Source organism: Nansenia antarctica (genome assembly GCF_963989245.1).
Source record: "Nansenia antarctica genome assembly, chromosome: 15".
In the NCBI taxonomy this organism is placed as follows: Eukaryota; Metazoa; Chordata; class Actinopteri; order Argentiniformes; family Microstomatidae; genus Nansenia; species Nansenia antarctica.
Window position 1 is genome coordinate 30,015,387 of NC_137685.1, and position 26,500 is coordinate 30,041,886.

The following is a 26,500-nucleotide window of genomic DNA, read 5'->3' on the forward strand; positions in this document are numbered from 1 at the left end:
AAAAAAAGGGCACCTACTGCACAACATGGGACCCCATCAGTGCACATCGTCAAGTTTAGACCATTGGAAGGGCAGCCAATAGGGCACATCCTCTAATTTTGCCACTCAAAAGGGCACTTTAGTGTGACGTTTTTCAACTGTGGGGGCACATGGTCAAGTTTAGACCATTGGAGGGGCACCAGTAGGGCACATCCTCTAATTTTCGCCACTCAAAAGGGCATTTTTGCCACTCAAAAGGGCACTTAAGAGAGACGTTTTTCAACCGTGGGGGCACCAGGAGGGACAGTCGCCCCCCCTGCCCCCCCCCCCCCCCCCCGAGTCCGCCAGTGGGTATCAGTGTTTTTTTTACCCTGCTCCCTCCATCCCTCCGTGCTGTGTCCACAGAGGCCCAGTTGAACGAGGTGGCGGAGATGCTGTATCAGGAGGGCCTGGCGGACGTGATCCCCAGCAGCCCCAGTGAGCAGGTGGCCTACCTGCTGGTGGAGAGGGCCACCATGATGAGGCCGGACCCCGAGACCGCCGCGTCCCAGACGGAGGCCGAGGCGGCCGCTCCCTCAGCCAGCCGGCCGGGAGCCCACGCCCAGCCTCGGGGCTCAGGGGAGGGCGCAGAGGTGAGACCCACTCGCTGGTTACACCTCCTATCTACCATTCAGCTGACGCTTTTATCCAAAGCGGCTTACATTGCAGTGAGTGCATATGTTTCTCAGTGTATATGGTCCCAGCGGGAACCGAACCCACAACCTAAGCGCTGCTAGTGCCATGCTCTACCAACTGAGCCACAGATGACCTCCTCCATACTTGCTGTAACTGTGCAGGACTGGCCTATGTGAAGAGACTGTCATAGCCAGCACAGTATGGTTAGGCGTGTGTGTGTGTGTGTGTGTGTGTGTGTGTCTGTGCCCTGTCGTGTCAACTTCTCGCCTGTGACTAAACTTTTAATTGAACTTCACAGTCTCTCCACAAGGGGGCGCCCTCCCGTGGCCTGAGCCCGTGGAAGAGGCTCTTTGGACTCCGGAAGGCAGCTGAGAGCAAACAGGCCTTTGTCTCTGTATGTTCATTGAGATCACACACACGCATCTCCATTAACACTGGACGGAGGAGGTGGAGGAGGGCGTTGATGGCGTTGACCTCTATATGCATGTGCATCTGTTTGATCCGTTTTTTTAACCGCATCCTTGCCGTTCATCTTCTGAGTCCTTCTCAATGACCATGTGACTGTGTTCAATGTGTTCGGTTTGTGGGTGGAAATCGCTGGCTGAAGGGAACGGGACATTCAGAGTCTGACTGTACTGCCTCTTTCCTGCACCGTACGCACGCCCCTGCATGTGTGCTTTCCTGAACACGCTCTCTGTTGTCTAACCGGGCGTTGAGATGTGTCGACGCCCCCTCGGCTTTGACTTCGCTCTGCTCGGGGGAACATCTTAAGTCTCGCACGACACAATCAGTGGCCTTCGGGAATGAGGCCCACTGTCTCTGTGTCTCTACTCTCTACTAGTGTACTGGTAGATGTCCATCTCCATTCTCAGGGGGTCTGTCTGTCTGTCCTGTCCTCAGGCTGCTGTCAGGGGTCAGGGGTCAGGGGTCAGCGTGGAGCGGCAGTGGGCCTGTCTGGAGAGGGACCTGGAGGAGGCGTCCCGGCGGCTGGACATGGCCCACAAAGAGATCCGCCGCCTGACCGACGAGTTGGAGTCTGCCCGCATGACCCAGCTCACCTACGGTAGGACAGACACTCACTCACCTACGGTAGGACAGACACTCACTCAGCAGGCATAAGAATCAGAATCAGATTTTAGAATCAGAATCAGAAACAGATTTCAGAAGCAGAAGCAGATTTCAGAATCAGAAACAGATTTCAGAATCAGAAGCAGATTTTAGAATCAGAAGCATATTTCAGAATCAGAATTAGAAACAGAGTTTCTCTAACAGAGAGTTTAAATTAGGCCTGTGTGTATCCACAGTGTCTGTGTATTTTTTAGATTTTCATTTTAATTAAGTGGGTGTGTGTGCATGTGTGTGTGTGTGTGTGTGTGTGTGTGTGTGTGTGTGTGTGTGTGTGTGTGTGTGCTCTTGCGCGTGTGTTTCTCAGAGCCAGAGCTGCAGAGTGCCCAGCAGGAAGTAGAGCAGCTCAGACAGGAAGTGGAAAAGTTGAAGAATTGTGGTGAGAGATTTTGTAAGCATTCACTCTCCAACTAATACTTCTTCTTTGTGGAGTTGATACCAGTGGTGCCCGGTGGAGGTAGTTGATACCAGTGGTGACTGGTGGAGCGAGTAATCAGAGGACGGGCTCCAATTTTTACGTCCACCAGCCTCCTCAGGCTCCCCTGATTTCTAGATAATTCTCCAGAAATACAGTATGATACAGTATACGTATACCTGTAAATACAGTATAATACCGTATACCTGTAAATACAGTATAATACAGTACACCTGTAAGATGGTTAGGGATAATCACTGTGCCTCCTGGGGAGTAATGCCCATACAGTCTGAAGCATGAACGTGCACAAGGGGGGGGAAGGCCCCTTTGCACTGCTACTCCCAAAGTGAAACTGTCCCATAGACGTGGTGGAGCTGCGGAAGGCCAAGGAGCTGAACGACCGCCTGGACCAGGAGATCAGAGCCCTGAGGACCAGAGTGCGCTCCATGGACGCACAGAACCGCAGCCTCATGGAGACGGTACTACTAACCTTACCTGACACTGTAAAGATGTGCATTATTACATGGAGGTCTCAGGAAGTGGGATGTGTGGTCTAGATATTAAATGAAGTCATGTGGAAATACCCCCTGTTCTTCAGATTGAGAACATTAAGGACACCCCTGACAAAGGAGCTGAAGTCCGTCCTGAGGCCCTACAGCACAACGGGGCTAAGGTACACTGCAGTACACTTGAGTAGGAGGTACTGAGGGACTCAGAGGATGGGCTCATTATAATGCATGGAATGAGGAATAGTATCAAACACACGTGAGGCCATCCTCCCGATTTCTACACCCACCAGCCTCCACTGGGGTGACTGTGACAGTTTTTCTTCTCTGTGACAGAAAAACAAACTTTTCCTAACCTTTGTTATGAATATGCCTCTCACTTCAAAATGAAATGTTAAAATTAAGTTAAATAAAACATTTAAAAAGGAAAATTGTCTTCAGTATTTGTCTTTCAAGCATTAATACATCCACAGCATCTGTACTGACTGTCTGTCTTCTGTTGCGTGTGTGTGTGTGTGTGTGTGTGTGTGTGTGTGTGTGTGTGTGTGTGTGTGTGTGTGTGTGTGTGTGTGTGTGTGTGTTAGGGAGAAGGCCCACGGATCCACACGCTCTCTCTCCAGACAGACCCAAAGCTGCAGGACAGGTGACCTCCCACTTCCCACTCACTTCCCACAGGTCACCTTGTACTCTCTCTCATTAGAACCTAGAACATGGAACACTTAGAACTCACAACAGGATCAGACCCATGGTATGGTTAGATGGTTCAAAATCGATTTCATGCTGATTATGACACTATTTAGCCTCCATCCCCAGCATGATATCCCAGATAATGTATTTGAGATGGGATGGGGATGGGAATGTGAATGGAGACCTGGGGCCGTATTACAGACACTTCCTAAATTGCATATCCTATCTTAACTGTTTGGTAACCATGGTAATTAGGATTAGGACCGAAAAGCCATTACAGATCACAGTTCCTAAGTCAATGTTCCTATCCTAACTTGAGATAAGAAAAGTGTATTACACAAGCTTCCTAACTTCACCAAATCTTAAATAAAGTAACCTAACTTTAGGATAACCGTTAGGCTGTCCTAACTGTCAGACATCACACCCAGGTGGTGGAGTGCTGCAGGCTTCACAGCATTCCGTTGCTATTGTTCAAGGAGTGGCAGTTGGTCATTTACATTTCAAACCCATTTTCTAACTTGTGATGACGACTACAGTTTTTAATGTACACAGACTTAATCAAAATGTTTAGGAAGTTTGAATAATAATAATAATAATAATACTAATGTCTTGAAGTTTATTGCCCGTCGTTGTTTCTGATCCATTATATAAGATATAAGACATTATATAAGATAATTATAAGATAAGATATTATTGTTTACAATATAGGGACGTTACAATATGTTACAACGTATAGGCTACCTTACCTTGGAAGTACCATTGTTTGCTAGGTAACAGACATAAACGTTGATAACCGACGTTGGATTTAATATTTAGGATGAGATAAGATAGGATGAAGTAAATAAGATAGGATTCCTAAAGTTAGTTAGGATTTGCTTCTGTAATACCAAATTGAGATAAATCCTATCTTCTACTTTCCTATCTTAACTTAGGACTTAAGATAGGAAGTTTCTGTAATACGGCCCCTGAACCCTCAACTGGGGAGTCAGAGGGTGATGGGTGTCTGTCTGTGCCTCTCTCATGCAGATGTCCTCCGGAGTCCGAGGTCCTGGTCAAACAGCTGGCCGAGGCGCAGCAGCAGCTACAGGAACTTCAGATGAAGGTGAGGGCTAACTGTCAGTCTGAGACTGTAGGGCAGGGGCATTCAATTACAATTCAACAAGGTCCAGTTAGAGAAAATGTCCTCAAGCAAAGGTCCGGAACATCATAATGTCTAGATTGCGTTATGATTCAGTGCCATATATATATATTGAAGTAGCCAAGTTCATTCAATAGGGGTGAGAGGGGTAGACTTGTTGTATGATCAAAGAGAAACATAGCTTAGAGACTTACATCAAAACCTCAATATATGAATAATCTCTGTTTAAGATCTGTATATCACAAGTTGTTGCTTACAATGTAAGATTGAGGAAATTGAGCAATGTCTGTCTGACCCGTCTGTGTCTAACCCACAGATTAGTGATGATCAGGATCTGAAGGTGCGTCTGGGTGCCAGTCAGGAGGAGTGTGAGAGACTCTCAGAGGAGCTCAAGGAAGCCCTCATATCCCTGGACACACTGAGCAGGTAACAGGTCTTTTCTGGTTCCTGCTGCGAACCAACTTTTCAGGCTCCGGAACAATTGAGTTTCGGTCTGAACGTGCCGGCCGGTTCCAGACTTGGTTCTTTGCCGGTGTGAACGCCCTATCAGTGATCTGGTTTCATCTGCCCCCCTCAGCAAGTACGCCAAGGAGTATTCAAAGCAGAAGACCAAACTAAAGCAAGTCAAGCAGACGTTTGTGCAGGAGACAGAGTGGCGCACTGACAAAATCAAGGACCTGGAGAGAGAGTTGGCCCTCGCCTTGGCCTCATTAGAAAAGGTAAAGACCATGTCTCACTCACACACACACACACACACACACACACACACACACACACAAACTAATCCCCATCTACCAATAAGCGGTTGGATACAACCGTTCCATTTACCTTAGTGACTGAACACTCAACTTGGAAAGAGAAGGGGGGGGGGGAGAGGATGCTGGTTTAACTCAGAACATCTCACTGTTTTCTCCAGGAGAGAGATATGGTCTTGACTGTGTGTGAGGCGAACAAGGAACTGCAAGAAGACAAGAGGGGCCTTCTCCAGCAGGTGATTAACGAGGAGGAGAAAACCTACGACAGTGTGTTGGCAGCTAAACTCTCTCGACAAAGGTACTGAACCCCTCAATAACCCTCTACATAACACTGAACCCCTCAATAACCCTCCACATAACACTGAACCCCTCAATAATCTCTCTCTCTCTCACTCTCTCTCTCTCTCTCTCTCTCTCTCTCTCTCTCTCTCTCTCTCTCTCTCTCTCTCTCTCTCTCTCTCTCTCTCTCTCTCCAGTAAGTCTGTGAATATAACCGTTCCATTTGCCTTAGTGACTTAATGATTTCTATTGGTTCATTCCCTAGGGGGGATTACCTGGAGGAGGAAAGCAGCCAGCAACATCACCGAATAATGACAATGTCCAATCAGATCGTAGCGCTGAAACGCACTCTGCGGGATCTCCACCCAATGTGCAGGCCTGAGGTATTAAATACATAGTAATATGTCGTCACACACACACACACACACACACACACACACACACACACACACACACAGGAACTAATCCCCATCTACCAATAAGCCCATGGATAAAACTGTTCCATTTTCCTTAGTGACTGAACATGGAAACCATGCTGGTTTAACTCAGGACATCTCACTGTTTTCTCCAGGAGGGTGATATGATCTTGACTGTGTGTGAGGCGAACAAGGAACTGCAAGAAGACAAGAGGGGCCTTCTCCAGCAGCTGATTAACGAGGAGGGTGATACGGCCATGGCTGTGTGACTGTGTGAGGAGAACAAGCACCTCCAACCCATCTGCTCCTAGTCCGGGAGCCATGGGGTTGAACCCATTTAGGAGATTTCATGCAAATAAAATATATTTTATTAAATTTGCTTTCTCCAATGTTTACTCATGAAGGGGGTCATGTATTATGTATTTTGTAGGTACTATTCATTAATTTGGAAGACTATTTATTTATTTTTTAAGGCAGTGGCTTGGTCGAGGACTTGCTGGAACGGTGCATCCACATTGCCAAAGGCTGATAGTTCGTACCCAGCTTTAAGGACTTTGATGACAGAGCCTTTTCCCAACACTACGGTGTCGCATCTCGATATGGCATGGGCTGATGAAAGGTTCTTGACAATTTCTGAATGCTTGGCCAGTGTCGACTTGATGTCCACTGTTGCCCTTTCCTTGCGGGGGGATTCCATGATGAGTGGTACATCCAGGCCTGCCTGAAGGTGAAGGTGAAGAAGGAGGACAAACACGTCTGTGTCGTCAGAAACCACAGAGATTTGATGGGCTTCTCCAGCTCACATCAGGACTTGTTGGACAATGATGGTAACAGATTCTTCCTGCTGATCTTCTTGATCATAGCGGTTCCTTCTTTCTTCCATCTTGATCTCCATGGGGCAAGAAGAAGCTGACACCATCATTGTCCAACAAGTCCTGATGTGTGCTGGAGAAGCCCATCAAATCTCACACACACACACACACACACGCGCACACACACACTTTGACTCTCAGTATCGCCCCTCCCCCCCCCCCACACACACACACCCTGGGATACTATGGCAAGGACAATGACAACAGTATGATGGCTGCACATCCCTGACTAACGTGATCACTGTACTGTATGTTGCCATTGCACATATCTCTTGATTTCGCTTCTTTTATACTTCTGCTACTTAGATACAGTACATAAACTACCACAATGTACAAGCTACCTAACTGTACATAGCTCATAACTGTATATAGCTCATAACTGTATATACCTCTAAACTAAATTGATGTTTACAATACTACCTCTGCACATACTGTATATTGCATAGTTATCTATCACTATCATTCTTGTTTTATATACTGTATATCATGTTCTTATATCACTATTTGCACTTTTGGTTGGATGCTAAACTGCATTTTGTTGTATAATGCTTGTACTCTGATATGACAATAAAGTTGAGTCTAATCTAATCTCAGCGGAGGTTCTGCTCTAGTTAGATGCCCACAAAGCAATTGATTGGATTGAGTATGAGCAGCTTTTCGCAGAGGTTCACTTTTGGACCTACACTTTTCGTTCTTGGACAAGGCTCTTATGTGCTACACCCCAGGCCTCGGTCTGTACCAATAGGATTATTTCTCATTATTTCCCTAGATGTAGAGGGACTAGGCAAAGCTGTCTGCTGAGCCCTCTCCTGTTTGACCTCGCCTTCGAGCCACTTGCGGTTGCCATAAGGGGTGCCGGGGACCTCATGGGTTAGGCGAGGTCAAACCCACAAACTATCTCATACTTTATCTGTCTGACCCTAGCAGCAATGTAGGCCTGTTTCAAACAGTGCCTAGTTTGCAAAGTCCTTTTTTAAGGAGCTAGTTGAGTCCATATCTGCCTTTATCTAGAATAAGACTATCCCTCAGATAAGGAAGGCATATGTGGCTAATATTCATAAATTCATATATTAGGTCTATGTGTCATATGGGGGGGTGGAATGGTGAGGGCTGAAATGACTTAGAAATATAGTAAATAGGGGGGACATAACAAATGTTATTTGCAGGGGGACCAGACAACCCTCCCAAGAACTGTAGGCTATATACTTGTAAAACAACACACAAACATCACTATATTATTATAAGTTACCTTTAATTAATACAATCAATTCTTTCAAATTGAAGCGCCTAATTAAGGTCACCATTCTTTTGTACTCTTCTAACTTAGTAGAACACAGTACACACAGTGGTCTCTTTTTTCTTATTATAATAATAATAATAATATTATACTTTATTGATCCCTGAGGGGAAATTATCTTTTTGCGCCCTCGCCCCTGTTAAGCGCCTTGCTCAAGGGTACAACTGCAGTGGTGGTAGGATACCTTAGATATGATTCCAGCGACCTTGCTGGCCGACCTCTGACCTCTAGGCAACCTGCTGCCCATAATGAGGCAAATTGCACTTCTTTGATTGGGCAAGAGCAGAAACGTTTGATTCATATGAAGTCATGGCAATTCTCAGGCAATGACGAAGGTGTTCATTTGTCACAAGGGTCGTATCAGCCACATGCAAGTCAAACGTTTGGTTCCCACACAAACAAGCACGACTAAATGTCTCCTCCAAACCCATCTACAGGTCCACAGCGTCCAGAAAACAGCAAAGCCTTCTCGAGGTCAGATTTCAGACATTTCATGGCATTAAGCTCAGAGTGCAGCAGGGTCTAGGCCAGCCAGGAAGCATCTGGATGTGTCTAGATCAGAATGATGCAGATCCTTTTTTGCTATCCAGGATCAGATCTAACAGATTTCAAGTAGTATTGGGGAAATCAGACAGCTCAATCTGATCCTGGATAGCAAAATAGAATCCGGATCATTCTGATCCAGATTAAAACATTTTGAAATACCGGGCCCTGGACATGCCTCAATCACCAAGTTAGACAAGTTTAACAGTAGTCCACAGCACAGACCTCCAAGCTCTAGTTAGCATTTCCCTAATCCTACCCTAAGCTTCTGTGAGTAATAGTATTGAGACTTTTTAACAGGCTCCCACTTAAGAGATAAGGTTGTTTTTAAAAGGTGTGGGCAGTAAATCCTCCTGGGGGAATAAGTAGTAGTAATAAATCATCGTGTTGACATTCTTTGGAGAGTAGTTATGGATGGACCCTGCCATGTAAAAACGACAAAAAAAATAGTTTGTATTGGTTTTGTAGCTTTATTAATTGAATTCAATATTTAATGCATTCATTTAATTGGGGGGGAAATTTCATTAGGACACACAAAAAATGTGTTGCTCAGCAGTGGATTTCATAGACCTACCTCAGGCTCAGACTACATGTACACATGACTAGACTGAACAACCTCGGATTTACCAAATGTGAGTCTGTGACAGGTGAGCACAAAGAAGAGGGCGAAGGCTACCCACCATGTAGAACCATTCAGATGATGCAGTCTGGTTGAAACAACACTCTACTTCATGCACACTATTGACCATTCTGAAAGAACTGTTTACACAAGGCCGAGTGAGTTCTGACATGCCTAATATTAGGTCATATTCTCCTATCAAACGCTATAACCCAGCCCTGCCATTCGTAAAAACCCTGTTTCTTTCGGAATGGTTACTATTCTGATTCTGAAGCGTTTACATGAAGGTTGTTTCATTCAGTGGTATTCAGACTACTACTATTCGGACGATTAACAGAATATCAGGCTGTATGTAAATGTTAGCTACTGATTCAAAGCCGTAGATGACTAGAGAGACGCAAGGTCCCATTCACCCTCTGTCACTCTGTCACTCTGTCACTCTGTCACTCTGTCACTCTCTCTCTCTGTCACTCTCTCTCTGTTACTCGGAGCTTGTCATATTGTTTCTCTGCCCAGAGCAGGCGCGTCACGTGTATATCCCTGCGGTAGCCGATGGCGTTATCCCAGCAGTACTCTGGGGACAACACCCTGCTGGGTTTACGGAGCCACAGGTACTTGTTGAGGTGACTCTCGTCCTGCCACAGTGCCTCCACCTGGTTCTCCTTGTCCTCCATGATGTTCCGGTAGCACGTCTCCGTCAGACGCTTCACGCTCTGCCATGACCCCCCGAACACGGCAGCGTGGTAGTAGAAGTCCCCCGTCTCCATGAAAGCCCTGGACTTGGGGTTGCGGTCGTAGGTGAACATGGTCTGCGGCCGGCGGTAGTAGTAGGCGTGGAGCGTGGCCACGGACTCTGAATGAATGAATGAATGAATGAATGAATGAATGAATGGTCTTTGTCATTTATATAGTACAGGTACCATACAACGAAATTTGGGAGGGGGGGGCTCCCCTGGTGCTAGGAAAAAAATTACTAAAAACAAGAAGGGAAAAAGAGCTGGTTTACATACATAAGGCTATATACACTATACTATAAACACTGTGCTGTACTCTATGCTATGCTATAAATATCCTAACTTTTCCTATCTCTGAACCTTGTACCCAAGGGTTGTCATATTGCACATAGTATTGTTGCACATTCATTTAAAGTGTCGCAGTTTGCAGGTTTGAAATGTTCACAGTTGTGTTTCAGTATTGCACTTGATTACCTCCCAGAGCTTCCGAACCGAAGCGGTCCGCAAACACCTGGTCCACGTCGAAGCAGAAGACGTAGCGGCTGGAGTGGCGGATGTGAGACTCGACGGCCTCGGCGATGCTCTTCATGCGCATCATGGAGATGTCCTGCCAGCTGGAGTGTCTTTTGACCCTCACGATCACCAGACTACGTCCGGGAGCGAGCTGGATGGCGGGCACCTTCTCGGGAAGGTCAGTGAAGACGTAATAGGTCACCGGTAAGGCCACCATGAAGTGACGCTCGGCAGAGAGAAGGAAGTCCTCCAGGTAAGCGTCTAGATACCTTGGATGGGAATGAGAAGAGAGAGAAATTATTATTTAATTTTTTTAAATCCACTTCGCTTTCTTAATTCCTTCAGACATTGATCAGAGTCAGGCTGGGGGATGTTAAATCACAATGGACTGTTCTTGTATATAACGTTTTCAGATTGTCTTTTCTTTTTCTATTGTCACTTCATTTTGTTGTTGTTGTTTTGATGTGAGCTGCTCTAACGCCTTAATTTCCCCTCGGGGCTCAATAAAGTACTTATCTATGTATAACACACAGAGAGAAACACACCTGCCAACAGCAAACACAGTGAGTGCTACAGTTGACTGGTTCCTACGGTGCTGCTGGTCGTAGTGACGTGGGTCGAACATCCCGTCCCACATGATAGGAGCCCCCCAGTCAGTACATGTCTGAACGTCACTTCTGGAGCTGGCAGGACAGACAGACAGACAGATGGGACAGTTTGTATTGTGCATCTACTAGGGTTGCAAAATTCCTGTTCGGGAAGTTCGGGATACTTTCTGTTAAGTTAAACAGTTTCCAAAAACAACAGGTGTTGTTTTTGATAATTGAAGGTTTGACACAGAGACCAAAGAGAAATTGTATAGAACTCAATAATAAATGTATATTCTGTTTATAGTGTGTGTGTGTGTGTGTGTGTGTGTGTGTGTGTGTGTGTGTGTGTGTGTGTGTGTGTGTGTGTGTGTGTGTGTGTGTGTGTGTGGGGGGGGGGGGGGTAAGATAAGTAAAAAAAAAAAAAAAAAACAGGACAGACACTTATTTTGTTTGGTGTAATAGTGTGAGTTTTTCATGTGTACTGTTTTGCAATAAATAATTGATAAAAAAAGTAATATATATTCATCTAACCATTTTTCAACTTGATTGCTAAATTGCTAAAGGGTGTCGCTGGGCATGTCTTTTGTGCTGCAGGTTTTGAGACAGTACTATAGCCTACATACCTGTACCTCAACGCACAACCACTGATCCTTATTAACTGACACTTATACACGTATGTATTCCAAGCAGGTTTAATAAGGATCGACAGTAGTCAAACAATAGAGTGAACTTAACTCATTACCATGTCTATTGATACAGTAAGAGATAGACAGTGGATGAGCTGTGTGCAGGCACAATAAACTGAAAAGGCAAAAATTAGGCTTCAAGTTTGTTCAAACTTTGCATATTGTCATGCCACTAATGCTCAATAATATTAAAAATGACATACCAAAAGTCAAGGGAGGCATCTATACTGTTCCCCAGCCTCAGCCTCTCTCCAGGGGCTAAATGGCATTTGTTCATGGGGATGTACCCCTCGAAATACCTGCAACACAACAAAAGTTAAGCGAAAGTTGTTGTTTTTAAAGCTTAAGCTTTAAACCCATGTTTAGCGTGTGCTTTGTCCCCTAAACAAGTTGTTATTCTATTTATTATTTGTTTTAATTGATTTTCATCTATGCTGTTGTATTTCTTAGTTCTTGCCATATTTATTTGTTCTTGTTTAAATGCTTCAAATGTAAAGCACTTTCAGCTGCATTTTATGTGGTGCTATACAACAAGTGTATTATTATTATTATTATTATTATTATTATTATTATTATTATTACTACCATCATCATCTTAATCTACCATGCCAAAATAAATAAGACAAATTCCCAAAAGATCTATCACTTTCCAGTTGCAATTAATGTATAGACTGAAAATGTGTGTTTATATGCTTTACTACATCTATAACTAGGAAAACATAGAGAAGATGAGTTGTGTTGAAGTTGACGATGTTGGGGACATGCTGACCTGACAGATGCAGGGGTGAAGTAGGCTAAGAAGATCAACATAGGGACGCAGTAAGTAAATGTTACAACAACATGCTTTGCCTTGTAAAAGTGTCTGATGGAGAAGACAAAATAAATTCATTAAGAAAGTGAAATGACGAATCACATCTTCTATGTGTCATGATCACTGTGATCATCATAGGCCTATAATGTACATATACTGTATGTCATAAGATTTCCTGTTATAGTATGTTTCTCCCATTGCTTCGATGCTAATGTCAGATCAACTTTTAAAACTCTTTACACAAAACTGAGTAACATAAAAAAAAAGTTTTCAACTGAATGTAAACAAAATGATGAGCTTTATATTTATGTAACCTACACAGTTTTGTGTAAACAGTTTTGGGGCGGCTTTGGCTCAGGAGGTAGAGTAGAGTCTAATGATCGCAAGGTCTGCGATTCAGCGGTTCGATCCCGACTGGCCACGTGTCGAGGTGTCCTTGGGCAAGATACTGAACAGCAAATTGCTCCCAATGAGCAGGCCGGCCCCTTGCATGGTAGCTTGCAGCCAGTGGTGTGTGAATGTGTGTGTGAATGGGTGAATGAGAGGCCGTTGTAAAGCGCTTTGGAATAAGGTGATAAGCACAGTCCATATGTAATGTGTAGTAGTGTAGTGTAGTGTGGCAAAGCTTAGAAAGATGTCAGTCTTCCAGTAACAATGTCTTGATGTTTATCATTGAAGTTAATAATATAGAAAGGAGTGTAATGTCTATCATGGGAGTGGAAGGAGTGGAATGTCAAAGTTGTTGAGCAAAGTGTGTTGTAGTGCTTTACCTGTGGGCTGTATTCAGTCAACTGAACAATGTATTGTAGTAACAATTTTCAGTTCAGTGTTGAGAATTGTGAAGGTTTAGCACATACAGTAGGTATATCTGATATTAGTATAAAAGCAATCAGGGCAAAAAAACTAACACAGGCACATAAAACATGGAAACATGATTATAGATAAGCAAACCAGGGTGTTTTTCTCTCCAATAATACAGCTTGTCATGTATTATTCCAAAGTTAAATCCAAGATGACTTCAAATGGAACTAACACTAAACTCAAGCGCGCACTACCATACAGTTTCACACATGGCTGAGTTTGATTGGTGTCTATTAGAAATATTCTCCCACAGCGTCCTGAGAGACACACACAACTTGGTTTGACTTAACCCCATTTAAACAGACCTTAGACTCTCGAATATAAAATGATTTCTAATTCATTCATAATAATTCAGAATAATTGTAATAATACCTCATTGTTTTCAATATCTTGATAGTGAACTTTTGTCTTCGAGTGAAACGAGGATGCTGAGAAAAATACAATGAATACGTTGAGGTTATTCCCTGAAGCAGCAAAGAGTCACACTTTAATTGATAATTCGGTTGGCAATGTAATAGCATAACAATGATAATGGAATTAATAATACATGTTTTCACTTTTGGGAATAACTTTACATTGACATTTTCCATTTTTGACATTTAGCAGAGGCTTTTATCCAAAGCGACTTACAACAAATATAATGAGTAATGAGAAACAGGCCTAGGCCTACTATATAGGCATTGTTGCATGCATTTTTCATACACTATTTCAATATTATGTAAATAAAAGGCTCTTTTTTTTGGGAGGTACAAAACAATTGAAAATGTGATCATGAGTTTGAAGGGTGTCGTGTAGATTTCAAATTCATCAAAACTGATTTTGAAGAGTAGCTATATGCCAAACCGGAGAGCATGTATTGAACAAAAACAACAATAAAAGCCTCTATGCGATATTAAAGTTATTACATACTTTTGTTATGGTTCAATTGCTTACCCAGGTGTAGAAGGAAACCCTGATGAAACCAAATGAAATCGTTATCCAATTAGAACTTCATATCATGAAGATTTAATAGACTGAACAACCTCGGATTTACCAAAGGTGAGTCTGTGACAGGTGAGCACAAAGAAGAGGGCGAAGGCTACCCACCATGGACAAAGGTCAACATGGTCAAATGATGCAGTCTGGTTGAAACAACACTACTTCATGCACAATATTGACCATTCTGAAAGAACTGTTTACACAAGGCCGAGTGAGTTCTGACATGCCTAATATTAGGTCATATTCTTCTATCAAACGCTATAACCCAGCCCTGCCATTCGTAAAAACCCTGTTTCATTCGGAATGGTTACTATTCTGATTCTGAAGCGTTTACATGAAGGTTGTTTCATTCAGTGTATTCAGACTACTACTATTTGGACGATTAACAGAATATCAGGCTGTATGTAAACGTTAGCTACTGATTCAAAGCCGTAGATGACTAGAGCGACACAAGGTCCCGTTCACCCTCTCTCTCTCTGTCACTCTGTCACTCTGTCACTCGTAGGGTGTCATATTGTTTCTCTGCCCAGAGCAGGCGCGTCACGTGTATGTCACTGCGGTAGCCGATGGCGTTATCCCAGCAGTACTCTGGGGACAACACCCTGCTGGGTTTACAGAGCCACAGGTACTTGTTGAGGTGACTCTCGTCCTGCCACAGTGCCTCCACCTGGTTCTCCTTGTCCTCCATGATGTTCCGGTAGCACGTCTCTGTCAGACGCTTCACGCTCTGCCATGACCCCCCGAACACGGCAGCGTGGTAGTAGAAGTCCCCCGTCTCCATGAAAGCCCTGGACTTGGGGTTGCGGTCGTAGGTGAACATGGTCTGCGGCCGGCGGTAGTAGTAGGCGTGGAGCGTGGCCACGGACTCTGAATGAATGAATGAATGAATAAATGAATGAATGAATGGTCTTTGTCATTGATACAGTACAGGTACCATACAACGAAATTTGGGAGGGGGGGGCTCCCCTGGTGCTAGGAAAAAAAAAAGAAAAAAAAAAGAAGGGAAAAGAGCTGGTTTACATAAATAAAGGCTATGTACACTATCCACTATACTATACTACTATACTATACAAATAAAACACTGTGCTGTACTCTATGCTATGCTATAAATATCCTAACATTTCCTATCTCTGAACCTTATGTACCCAAGGGTTGTCATATTGCACATGGTATTATTGCACATTCATTTAAAGTGTCGCAGTTTGCAGGTTTGAAATGTTCACAGTTGTGTTTCAGTATTGCACTTATGATTACCTCCCAGAGCTTCCGAACCGAAGCGGTCCGCGAACACCTGGTCCACGTCGAAGCAGAAGACGTAGCGGCTGGAGTGGCGGATGTGAGACTCGACGGCCTCGGCGATGCTCTTCATGCGCATCATGGAGATGTCCTGCCAGCTGGAGTGTCTTTTGACCCTCACGATCACCAGACTACGTCCGGGAGCGAGCTGGATGGCGGGCACCTTCTCGGGAAGGTCAGTGAAGACGTAATAGGTCACCGGTAAGGCCACCATGAAGTGACGCTCGGCAGAGAGAAGGAAGTCCTCCAGGTAAGCGTCTAGATACCTTGGATGGGAATGAGAAGAGAGAGAAATTATTTTTTTATTTTTTTAAATCCACTTCGCTTTCTTAATTCCTTCAGACATTGATCAGAGTCAGGCTGGGGGATGTTAAATCACAATGGACTGTTCTTGTATATAACGTTTTCAGATTGTCTTTTCTTTTTCTATTGTCACTTCATTTTGTTGTTGTTGTTTTGATGTGAGCTGCTCTAACGCCTTAATTTCCCCTCGGGGCTCAATAAAGTACTTATCTATGTATAACACACAGAGAGAAACACACCTGCCAACAGCAAACACAGTGAGTGCTACAGTTGACTGGTTCCTACGGTGCTGCTGGTCGTAGTGACGTGGGTCGAACATCCCGTCCCACATGATAGGAGCCCCCCAGTCAGTACATGTCTGAACGTCACTTCTGGGGCTGGCAGGACAGACAGACAGACAGATGGGACAGTTTGTATTGTGCATCTACTAGGGTTGCAAAATTCCTGTTCGGGAAGTTCGGGATACTTTCTGTTAAGTTAAACAGTTTCCAAAAACAACAGGTGTTGTTTTTGATAATTGAAGGTTTGACACAGAGACCAAAGAGAAATTGTATAGAACTCAATAATAAATGTATATTCTGTTTATAGTGTGTGTGTGTGTGTGTGTGTGTGTGTGTGTGTGTGTGTGTGTGTGTGTGTGTGTGTGTGTGTGTGTGTGTGTGTGTGTGTGTGTGTGTGTGTGGGGGGGGGGGGGGTAAGATAAGTAAAAAAAAAAACAGGACAGACACTTATTTTGTTTGGTGTAATAGTGTGAGTTTTTCATGTGTACTGTTTTGCAATAAATAATTGATAAAAAAAATTAATATATATTCATCTAACCATTTTTCAACTTGATTGCTAAATTGCTAAAGGGTGTCGCTGGGCATTTGTTTTGTGCTGCAGGTTTTGAGACAGTACTATAGCCTACATACCTGTACCTCAACGCACAACGACTGATCCTTATTAACTGACACTTATATACGTATGTATTCCAAGCAGGTTTAATAAGGATCGACAGTAGTCAATCAATAGAGTGAACTTAACCCATTACCATGTCTATTGATACAGTAAGAGAGAGACAGTGGATGAGCTGTGTGCAGGCACAATAAACTGAAAAGGCAAAAATTAGGCTTCAAGTTTGTTCAAACTTTGCATATTGTCATGCCACTAATGCTCAATAATATTAAAAATGACATACCAAAAGTCAAGAGAGGCATCTATACTGTTCCCCAGCCTCAGCCTCTCTCCAGGGGCTAAATGGCATTTGTTCATGGGGATGTACCCCTCGAAATACCTGCAACACAACAAAAGTTAAGCGAAAGTTGTTGTTTTTAAAGCTTAAGCTTTAAACCCATGTTTGGCGTGTGCTTAGTCCCCTAAACAAGTTTTTATTCTATTTATTATTTGTTTTAATTGATTTTCATCTATGCTGTTGTATTTCTTAGTTCTTGCCATATTTATTTGTTCTTGTTTAAATGCTTCAAATGTAAAGCACTTTCAGCTGCATTTTATGTGGTGCTATACAAAAAGTGTATTATTATTATTATTATTATTATTATTACTACCATCATCATCTTAATCTACTATGCCAAAATAAATAAGACAAATTCCCAAAAGATCTATCACTTTCCAGTTGCAATTAATGTATAGACTGAAAATGTGTGTTTATATGCTTTACTACATCTATAACTATGAAAACATAGAGAAGATGAGTTGTGTTGAAGTTGACGATGTTGGGGACATGCTGACCTGACAGATGCAGGGGTGAAGTAGGCTAAGAAGATCAACATAGGGACGCAGTAAGTAAATGTTACAACAACATGCTTTGCCTTGTAAAAGTGTCTGATGGAGAAGACAAAATAAATTCATTAAGAAAGTGAAATGACGAATCACATCTTCTATGTGTCATGATCACTGTGATCATCATAGGCCTATAATGTACATATACTGTATGTCATAAGATTTCCTGTTATAGTATGTTTCTCCCATTGCTTCGATGCTAATGTCAGATCAACTTTTAAAACTCTTTACACAAAACTGAGTAACATAAAAAAAAAGTTTTCAACTGAATGTAAACAAAATGATGAGCTTTATATTTATGTAACCTACACAGTTTTGTGTAAACAGTTTTGGGGCGGCTTTGGCTCAGGAGGTAGAGTAGAGTCTAATGATCGCAAGGTCTGCGATTCAGCGGTTCGATCCCGACTGGCCACGTGTCGAGGTGTCCTTGGGCAAGATACTGAACAGCAAATTGCTCCCAATGAGCAGGCCGGCCCCTTGCATGGTAGCTTGCAGCCAGTGGTGTGTGAATGTGTGTGTGAATGGGTGAATGAGAGGCCGTTGTAAAGCGCTTTGGAATAAGGTGATAAGCACAGTCCATATGTAATGTGTAGTAGTGTAGTGTAGTGTGGCAAAGCTTAGAAAGATGTCAGTCTTCCAGTAACAATGTCTTGATGTTTATCATTGAAGTTAATAATATAGAAAGGAGTGTAATGTCTATCATGGGAGTGGAAGGAGTGGAATGTCAAAGTTGTTGAGCAAAGTGTGTTGTAGTGCTTTACCTGTGGGCTGTATTCAGTCAACTGAACAATGTATTATAGTAACAATTTTCAGTTCAGTGTTGAGAATTGTGAAGGTTTAGCACATACAGTAGGTATATCTGATATTAGTATTAAAGCAATCAGGGCAAAAAAACTAACACAGGCACATAAAACATGGAAACATGATTATAGATAAGCAAACCAGGGTGTTTTTCTCTCCAATAATACAGCTTGTCATGTATTATTCCCAAGTTAAATCCAAGATGACTTCAAATGGAACTAACACTAAACTCAAGTGCGCACTTCCATACAGTTTCACACATGGCTGAGTTTGATTGGTGTCTATTAGAAATATTCTCCCACAGCGTCCTGAGAGACACACACAACTTGGTTTGACTTAACCCCATTTAAACAGACCTTAGACTCTTGAATATAAAATGATTTCTAATTCATTCATAATAATTCAGAATAATTGTAATAATACCTCATTGTTTTCAATATCTTGATAGTGAACTTTTGTCTTCGAGTGAAACGAGGATGCTGAGAAAAATACAATGAATACGTTGAGGTTAATTCCCTGAAGCAGCAAAGCGTCACACTTTAATTGATAATTCGGTTGGCAATGTAATAGCATAACAATGATAATGGAATTAATAATACATGTTTTCACTTTTGGGAATAACTTTACATTGACATTTTCCATTTTTGACATTTAGCAGAGGCTTTTATCCAAAGCGACTTACAACAAATATAATGAGTAATGAGAAACAGGCCTAGGCCTACTATATAGGCATTGTTGCATGCATTTTTCATACACTATTTCAATATTATGTAAATAAAAGGCTCTTTTTTTTTGGGAGGTACAAAACAATTGAAAATGTGATCATGAGTTTGAAGGGTGTCGTGTAGATTTCAAATTCATCAAAACTGATTTTGAAGAGTAGCTATATGCCAAACCGGAGAGCATGTATTGAACAAAAACAACAATAAAAGCCTCTATGCGATATTAAAGTTATTACATACTTTTGTTATGATTCAATTGCTTACCCAGGTGTAGAAGGAAACCCTGATGAAACCAAATGAAATCGTTATCCAATTAGAACTTCATATCATGAAGATTTAATAGACTGAACAACCTCGGATTTACCAAAGGTGAGTCTGTGACAGGTGAGCACAAAGAAGAGGGCGAAGGCTACCCACCATGGACAAAGGTCAACATGGTCAAATGATGCAGTCTGGTTGAAACAACACTACTTCATGCACAATATTGACCATTCTGAAAGAACTGTTTACACAAGGCCGAGTGAGTTCTGACATGCCTAATATTAGGTCATATTCTTCTATCAAACGCTATAACCCAGCCCTGCCATTCGTAAAAACCCTGTTTCATTCGGAATGGTTACTATTCTGATTCTGAAGCGTTTACATGAAGGTTGTTTCATTCAGTGTATTCAGACTACTACTATTTGGACGATTAACAGAATATCAGGCTGTATGTAAACGTTAGCTACTGATTCAAAGCCGTAGATGACTAGAGCGACACAAGGTCCCGTTCACCCTCTCTCTCTCTGTCACTCTGTCACTCTGTCACTCGTAGGGTGTCATATTGTTTCTCTGCCCAGAGCAGGCGCGTCACGTGTATGTCACTGCGGTAGCCGATGGCGTTATCCCAGCAGTACTCTGGGGACAACACCCTGCTGGGTTTACGGAGCCACAGGTACTTGTTGAGGTGACTCTCGTCCTGCCACAGTGCCTCCACCTGGTTCTCCTTGTCCTCCATGATGTTCCGGTAGCACGTCTCCGTCAGACGCTTCACGCTCTGCCATGACCCCCCGAACACGGCAGCGTGGTAGTAGAAGTCCCCCGTCTCCATGAAAGCCCTGGACTTGGGGTTGCGGTCGTAGGTGAACATGGTCTGCGGCCGGCGGTAGTAGTAGGCGTGGAGCGTGGCCACGGACTCTGAATGAATGAATGAATGAATGAATGGTCTTTGTCATTTATATAGTACAGGTACCATACAACGAAATTTGGGAGGGGGGGGCTCCCCTGGTGCTAGGAAAAAAATTACTAAAAACAAGAAGGGAAAAAGAGCTGGTTTACATAAATAAGGCTATATACACTATACTATAAACACTGTGCTGTACTCTATGCTATGCTATAAATATCCTAACTTTTCCTATCTCTGAACCTTATGTACCCAAGGGTTGTCATATTGCACATAGTATTGTTGCACATTCATTTAAAGTGTCGCAGTTTGCAGGTTTGAAATGTTCACAGTTGTGTTTCAGTATTGCACTTGATTACCTCCCAGAGCTTCCGAACCGAAGCGGTCCGCAAACACCTGGTCCACGTCGAAGCAGAAGACGTAGCGGCTGGAGTGGCGGATGTGAGACTCGACGGCCTCGGCGATGCTCTTCATGCGCATCATGGAGATGTCCTGCCAGCTGGAGTGTCTTTTGACCCTCACGATCACCAGACTACGTCCGGGAGCGAGCTGGATGGCGGGCACCTTCTCGGGAAGGTCAGTGAAGACGTAATAGGTCACCGGTAAGGCCACCATGAAGTGACGCTCGGCAGAGAGAAGGAAGTCCTCCAGGTAAGCGTCTAGATACCTTGGATGGGAATGAGAAGAGAGAGAAATTATTTTTTTATTTTTTTAAATCCACTTCGCTTTCTTAATTCCTTCAGACATTGATCAGAGTCAGGCTGGGGGATGTTAAATCACAATGGACTATTCTTGTATATAAAGTTTTCAGATTTAAAAAATAAATAAAAATCTATTGTCACTTCATTTTGTTGTTGTTGTTTTGATGTGAGCTGCTCTAACGCCTTAATTTCCCCTCGGGGCTCAATAAAGTACTTATCTATGTATAACACACAGAGAGAAACACACCTGCCAACAGCAAACACAGTGAGTGCTACAGTTGACTGGTTCCTACGGTGCTGCTGGTCGTAGTGACGTGGGTCGAACATCCCGTCCCACATGATAGGAGCCCCCCAGTCAGTACATGTCTGAACGTCCCTTCTGGAGCTGGCAGGACAGACAGACAGACAGATGGGACAGTTTGTATTGTGCATCTACTAGGGTTGCAAAATTCCTGTTCGGGAAGTTCGGGATACTTTCTGTTAAGTTAAACAGTTTCCAAAAACAACAGGTGTTGTTTTTGATAATTGAAGGTTTGACACAGAGACCAAAGAGAAATTGTATAGAACTCAATAATAAATGTATATTCTGTTTATAGTGTGTGTGTGTGTGTGTGTGTGTGTGTGTGTGTGTGTGTGTGTGTGTGTGTGTGTGTGTGTGTGTGTGTGCGTGTGTGTGTGTGTGGGGGGGGGGGGTAAGATAAGTAAAAAAAAAACAAAAAACAGGACAGACACTTATTTTGTTTGGTGTAATAGTGTGAGTTTTTCATGTGTACTGTTTTGCAATAAATAATTGATAAAAAAAATTAATATATATTCATCTAACCATTTTTCAACTTGATTGCTAAATTGCTAAAGGGTGTCGCTGGGCATTTGTTTAGTGCTGCAGGTTTTGAGACAGTACTATAGCCTACATACCTGTACCTCAACGCACAACCACTGATCCTTATTAACTGACACTTATATACGTATGTATTCCAAGCAGGTTTAATAAGGATCGACAGTAGTCAAACAATAGAGTGAACTTAACCCATTACCATGTCTATTGATACAGTAAGAGAGAGACAGTGGATGAGCTGTGTGCAGGCACAATAAACTGAAAAGGCAAAAATTAGGCTTCAAGTTTGTTCAAACTTTGCATATTGTCATGCCACTAATGCTCAATAATATTAAAAAATGACATACCAAAAGTCAAGGGAGGCATCTATACTGTTCCCCAGCCTCAGCCTCTCTCCAGGGGCTAAATGGCATTTGTTCATGGGGATGTACCCCTCGAAATACCTGCAACACAACAAAAGTTAAGCGAAAGTTGTTGTTTTTAAAGCTTAAGCTTTAAACCCATGTTTAGCGTGTGCTTAGTCCCCTAAACAAGTTTTTATTTTATTTATTATTTGTTTTAATTGATTTTCATCTATGCTGTTGTATTTCTTAGTTCTTGCCATATTTATTTGTTCTTGTTTAAATGCTTCAAATGTAAAGCACTTTCAGCTGCATTTTATGTGGTGCTATACAACAAGTGTATTATTATTATTATTATTATTATTATTATTATTATTATTATTATTACTACCATCATCATCTTAATCTACCATGCCAAAATAAATAAGACAAATTCCCAAAAGATCTATCACTTTCCAGTTGCAATTAATGTATAGACTGAAAATGTGTGTTTATATGCTTTACTAAGTCTATAACTATGAAAACATAGAGAAGATGAGTTGTGTTGAAGTTGACGATGTTGGGGACATGCTGACCTGACAGATGCAGGGGTGAAGTAGGCTAAGAAGATCACCATAGGGACACAGTAAGCAAATGTTACAACAACATGCTTTGCCTTGTAAATGTGTCTGATGGAGAAGACAAAATAAATACATTAAGAAAGTGAAATGACGAATCACATCTTCTATGGCAATACATGTCATGATCACTGTATCATAGGCCTATAATGTACATATACTGTATGTCATAAGATGTCCTGTTATAGTATGTTTCTCCCATTGCTTTGATGCTAATGTCAGATCAACTTTTAAAACTCTTTACACAAAACTGAGTAACATAAAAAAAAAGGTCTTCAACTGAATGTAAACAAAATGATGAGCTTTATATTTATGTAACCTACACAGTTTTGTGTAAACAGTTTTGGGGCGGCTTTGGCTCAGGAGGTAGAGCCGGCGTCTAATGATCGCAAGGTCTGCGATTCAGCGGTTCGATCCCGACTGGCCACGTGTCGAGGTGTCCTTGGGCAAGACACTGAACAGCAATTTGCTCCCAATGAGCAGGCCGGCCCCTTGCATGATAGCTTGCAGCCAGTGGTGTGCGAATGTGTGTGTGACTGGGTGAATGAGAGGCCGTTGTAAAGTGCTTTGGAATAAGGTGATAAGCACAGTCCATATGTAATGTGTAGTAGTGTAGTGTAGTGTAGTGTAGTGTGCCAAAGCTTAGAAAGATGTCAGTCTTCCAGTAACAATGTCTTTATGTTTATCATTGAAGTTAATAATGAAACCTTAAGGCAGCGGTTCCCAAACTTTTTCAATCAGGCCCCCCTTGGGTAATTGGAAATATTTTCGAGCCCCCCCTAACCCGGTCCCCACCTAGATTGATATAATTAATTGTATAAAGTTGTACAAACATTACATTTTCTCTTCTAATAATAACAAGACACATATATCCAACTATAGTTTTATATTTTATTATGGGTTGAAAAGGAACATAAGTGCTTGGCAAATGATCCTGTGCCACTGAAATATTCAACATATCAACATTAACTAATTTCTACTGCATCACTATTCTTACTCTACACATTCCTATCACAATTACGATCAATGACTGTGTGCTTGCTTTGCCTTGCAAATCTTCTCAAAGCGGGGTTGTTGTTTTGAGACTGCCACTCTCAGTTCATTCTCAATGTTCAACTTCGACCTGTATTTGCTTTTGATAGCAGCAACAGCAGAAAAGCCTATCTCACACAGGTACGATGTTGCAAAAGGCAGCAGTATTCCACAGTTTTTTATTTTTATTTTTATTTTATCTATTTTTTCTGCGCCCCCCCTGCAGTACCCCCGCGCCCCACCAGGGGGGCGCGCCCCACAGTTTGGGAAACGCTGCTTTAAGGTATAGAAAGGAGTGGAATGTCTATCAGCCTAAGTTGTCGAGCAAAGTGTGTTGTAGTGCTTTACCTGTGGGCTGTATTCAGTCAACTGAACAATGTATTGTAGTAACAATTTTCAGTTCAGTGTTGAGAATTGTGAAGGTTTAGCACATACAGTAGGTATATCTGATATTAGTATAAAAGCAATCAGGGCAAAACAACTAACCCAGGCACATAAAACATGGAAACATGATTATAGATAAGCAAACCAGGGTGTTTTTCTCTCCAATAATACAGTTTGCCATGTATTATTCCAAAGTTAAATCCAAAATGACTTCAAATGGAACTAACACTAAACTCAAGTGCGCACTTCCATACAGTTTGACAAATGGCTGAGTTTGATTGGTGTCTATTAGAAATATTCTCCCACAGCATCCTGGGAGACACACACAACTTGGTTTGACTTAACCCCATTTAAACAGACCTCAGACTCTTGAATATAAAATGATTTCTAATTCATTCATAATAGTTCCGAATAATTGTAATAATACCTCATTGTTTTCAATATCTTGATAGTGAACTTTTGTCTTCGAGTGAAACGAGGATGCTGAGAAAAATACAATGAATACGTTGAGGTTATTCCCTGAAGCAGCAAAGCGTCACACTTTAATTGATAATTCGGTTGGCAATGTAATAGCATAACAATGATAATGGAATTAATAATACATATTTTCACTTTTGGGAATAATTTTACATTGACATTTTTGACATTTAGCAGAGGCTTTTATCCAAAGCGACTTACAACAAATATAATGAGTAATGAGAAACAGGCGTAGGCCTACTATATAGGCATTGTTGCATGCATTTTTCATACACTATTTCAATATTATGTAAATAAAAGGCTCTTTTTTTTTTTAGGTACAAAACAATTGAAAAAGTGATCATGAGTTTGAAGGGTGTCATGTAGATTTCAAATTCATCGAAACTGATTTCGAAGAGTAGCTATATGCCAAACCGGAAAGCATGTATTGAACAAAAACAACAATAAAAGCCTCTATGCGATATTAACGTTATTAAATACTTTTGTTATGGTTCAATTGCTTACCCAGGTGTAGAAGGAAACCCTGATGAAACCAAATGAAATCGTTATCCAATTAGAACTTCATATCATGAAGATTTAATATAGCCCACTAGAACTTTATACGATTATTTAATATAGGCTAGCCCACATTGTAATACGAATTACAAATATATATCATCCACCCAAATTAAGAGAGAAGAAAAGAGGATCATCCCCACGCCCTGTCCCCAACAAATGACAATTAATTAATTAATTGATGTCTGTTGGTGTCAGATTATTGAAATAACCTCAGGACAGGGACCACTTAACCAATTAAGCAATGAATTGGCTAATTCCAAATAGGCCTAGAAGACTAGTTGTGAAGAGAATACACTGCATTCTCTTCACAAGTAGTCTTCAATATGTAACATCATTTTGATTGTGTACATAGCCTTTATTGATGTAAACCAGCTCCTTACCTTCTTGTGATTTTATGCATCTATGCTTTTTCTAAAATGTGTTTCTTTTTCCTTTCCTAAACACCAGGGGAGCCTCCCCTCCTAAATTTCGTTGTTTGGTACCTGTACTGTAGCAATGACAAATAAAGTCTATCTATCTATCAGTATTACAATATGTATTTATTTTAAAATCTATTGATCACGTGTTAATTGGGATGTATTCATTGTCACGCAAGGGGAAGCTCACCCGCCCCAGAGTGGTATATTAGAAATTCGAATATATTAGACATTTTAATATACCACTCTGACCTGCCCCGCATCATCCTCAAAGGAAATGTTCTCAAATAGAAACAGTTCCTATATATTATATAATATAATTGGGTTACCCAAAATATCTTGCGATGCGAGCAAAAGTCAGGCATTGAGGTGATAAAATATTAGATGCCTGGAACTTTTACAGACAGTAGATATCAAGGGGTGGAAACCCCCTTGAAATGAGTAACTCACATTAAACAATCAAACACACATTAAACCAATAGTCACACCTTGCTTGGGTTAGGTTTCCGGTTGCACGTGACAATGAATACATCACAATTAATATATTACACTATTGTTTTGGAACATATTCGTCAAGACAAAAACAGGTAAAACTAT

The 26,500-nt window shown here is 41.9% G+C and overlaps 3 protein-coding genes across 3 annotated transcripts; all 3 read right to left on the minus strand.

The window, feature by feature from the left end:
• Positions 1-9,773: 9,773 nt before the first annotated feature.
• On the minus strand, positions 9,774-12,639 carry LOC308171311 (alpha-1,3-galactosyltransferase 2-like; the record flags this gene model as incomplete). The annotated part of the gene is made up of 5 exons (XM_080546144.1): positions 9,774-10,159; positions 10,515-10,822; positions 11,099-11,236; positions 12,033-12,128; positions 12,599-12,639. The coding sequence occupies 5 exons, from the start codon at positions 12,637-12,639 to the stop codon at positions 9,774-9,776; spliced, it is 969 nt and encodes a 322-aa protein (XP_080402270.1).
• A 2,327-nt stretch (positions 12,640-14,966) lies between these two features.
• On the minus strand, positions 14,967-17,847 carry LOC308171313 (alpha-1,3-galactosyltransferase 2-like; the record flags this gene model as incomplete). Its single annotated transcript, XM_080546146.1, has 5 exons — positions 14,967-15,346; positions 15,734-16,041; positions 16,318-16,455; positions 17,256-17,351; positions 17,807-17,847. 5 exons carry the CDS (start codon positions 17,845-17,847, stop codon positions 14,967-14,969), a joined length of 963 nt encoding a protein of 320 aa, XP_080402272.1.
• A 2,329-nt stretch (positions 17,848-20,176) lies between these two features.
• On the minus strand, positions 20,177-23,035 carry LOC308171314 (alpha-1,3-galactosyltransferase 2-like; the record flags this gene model as incomplete). Its single annotated transcript, XM_080546147.1, has 5 exons — positions 20,177-20,556; positions 20,902-21,209; positions 21,491-21,628; positions 22,426-22,521; positions 22,995-23,035. 5 exons carry the CDS (start codon positions 23,033-23,035, stop codon positions 20,177-20,179), a joined length of 963 nt encoding a protein of 320 aa, XP_080402273.1.
• Positions 23,036-26,500: the final 3,465 nt, after the last annotated feature.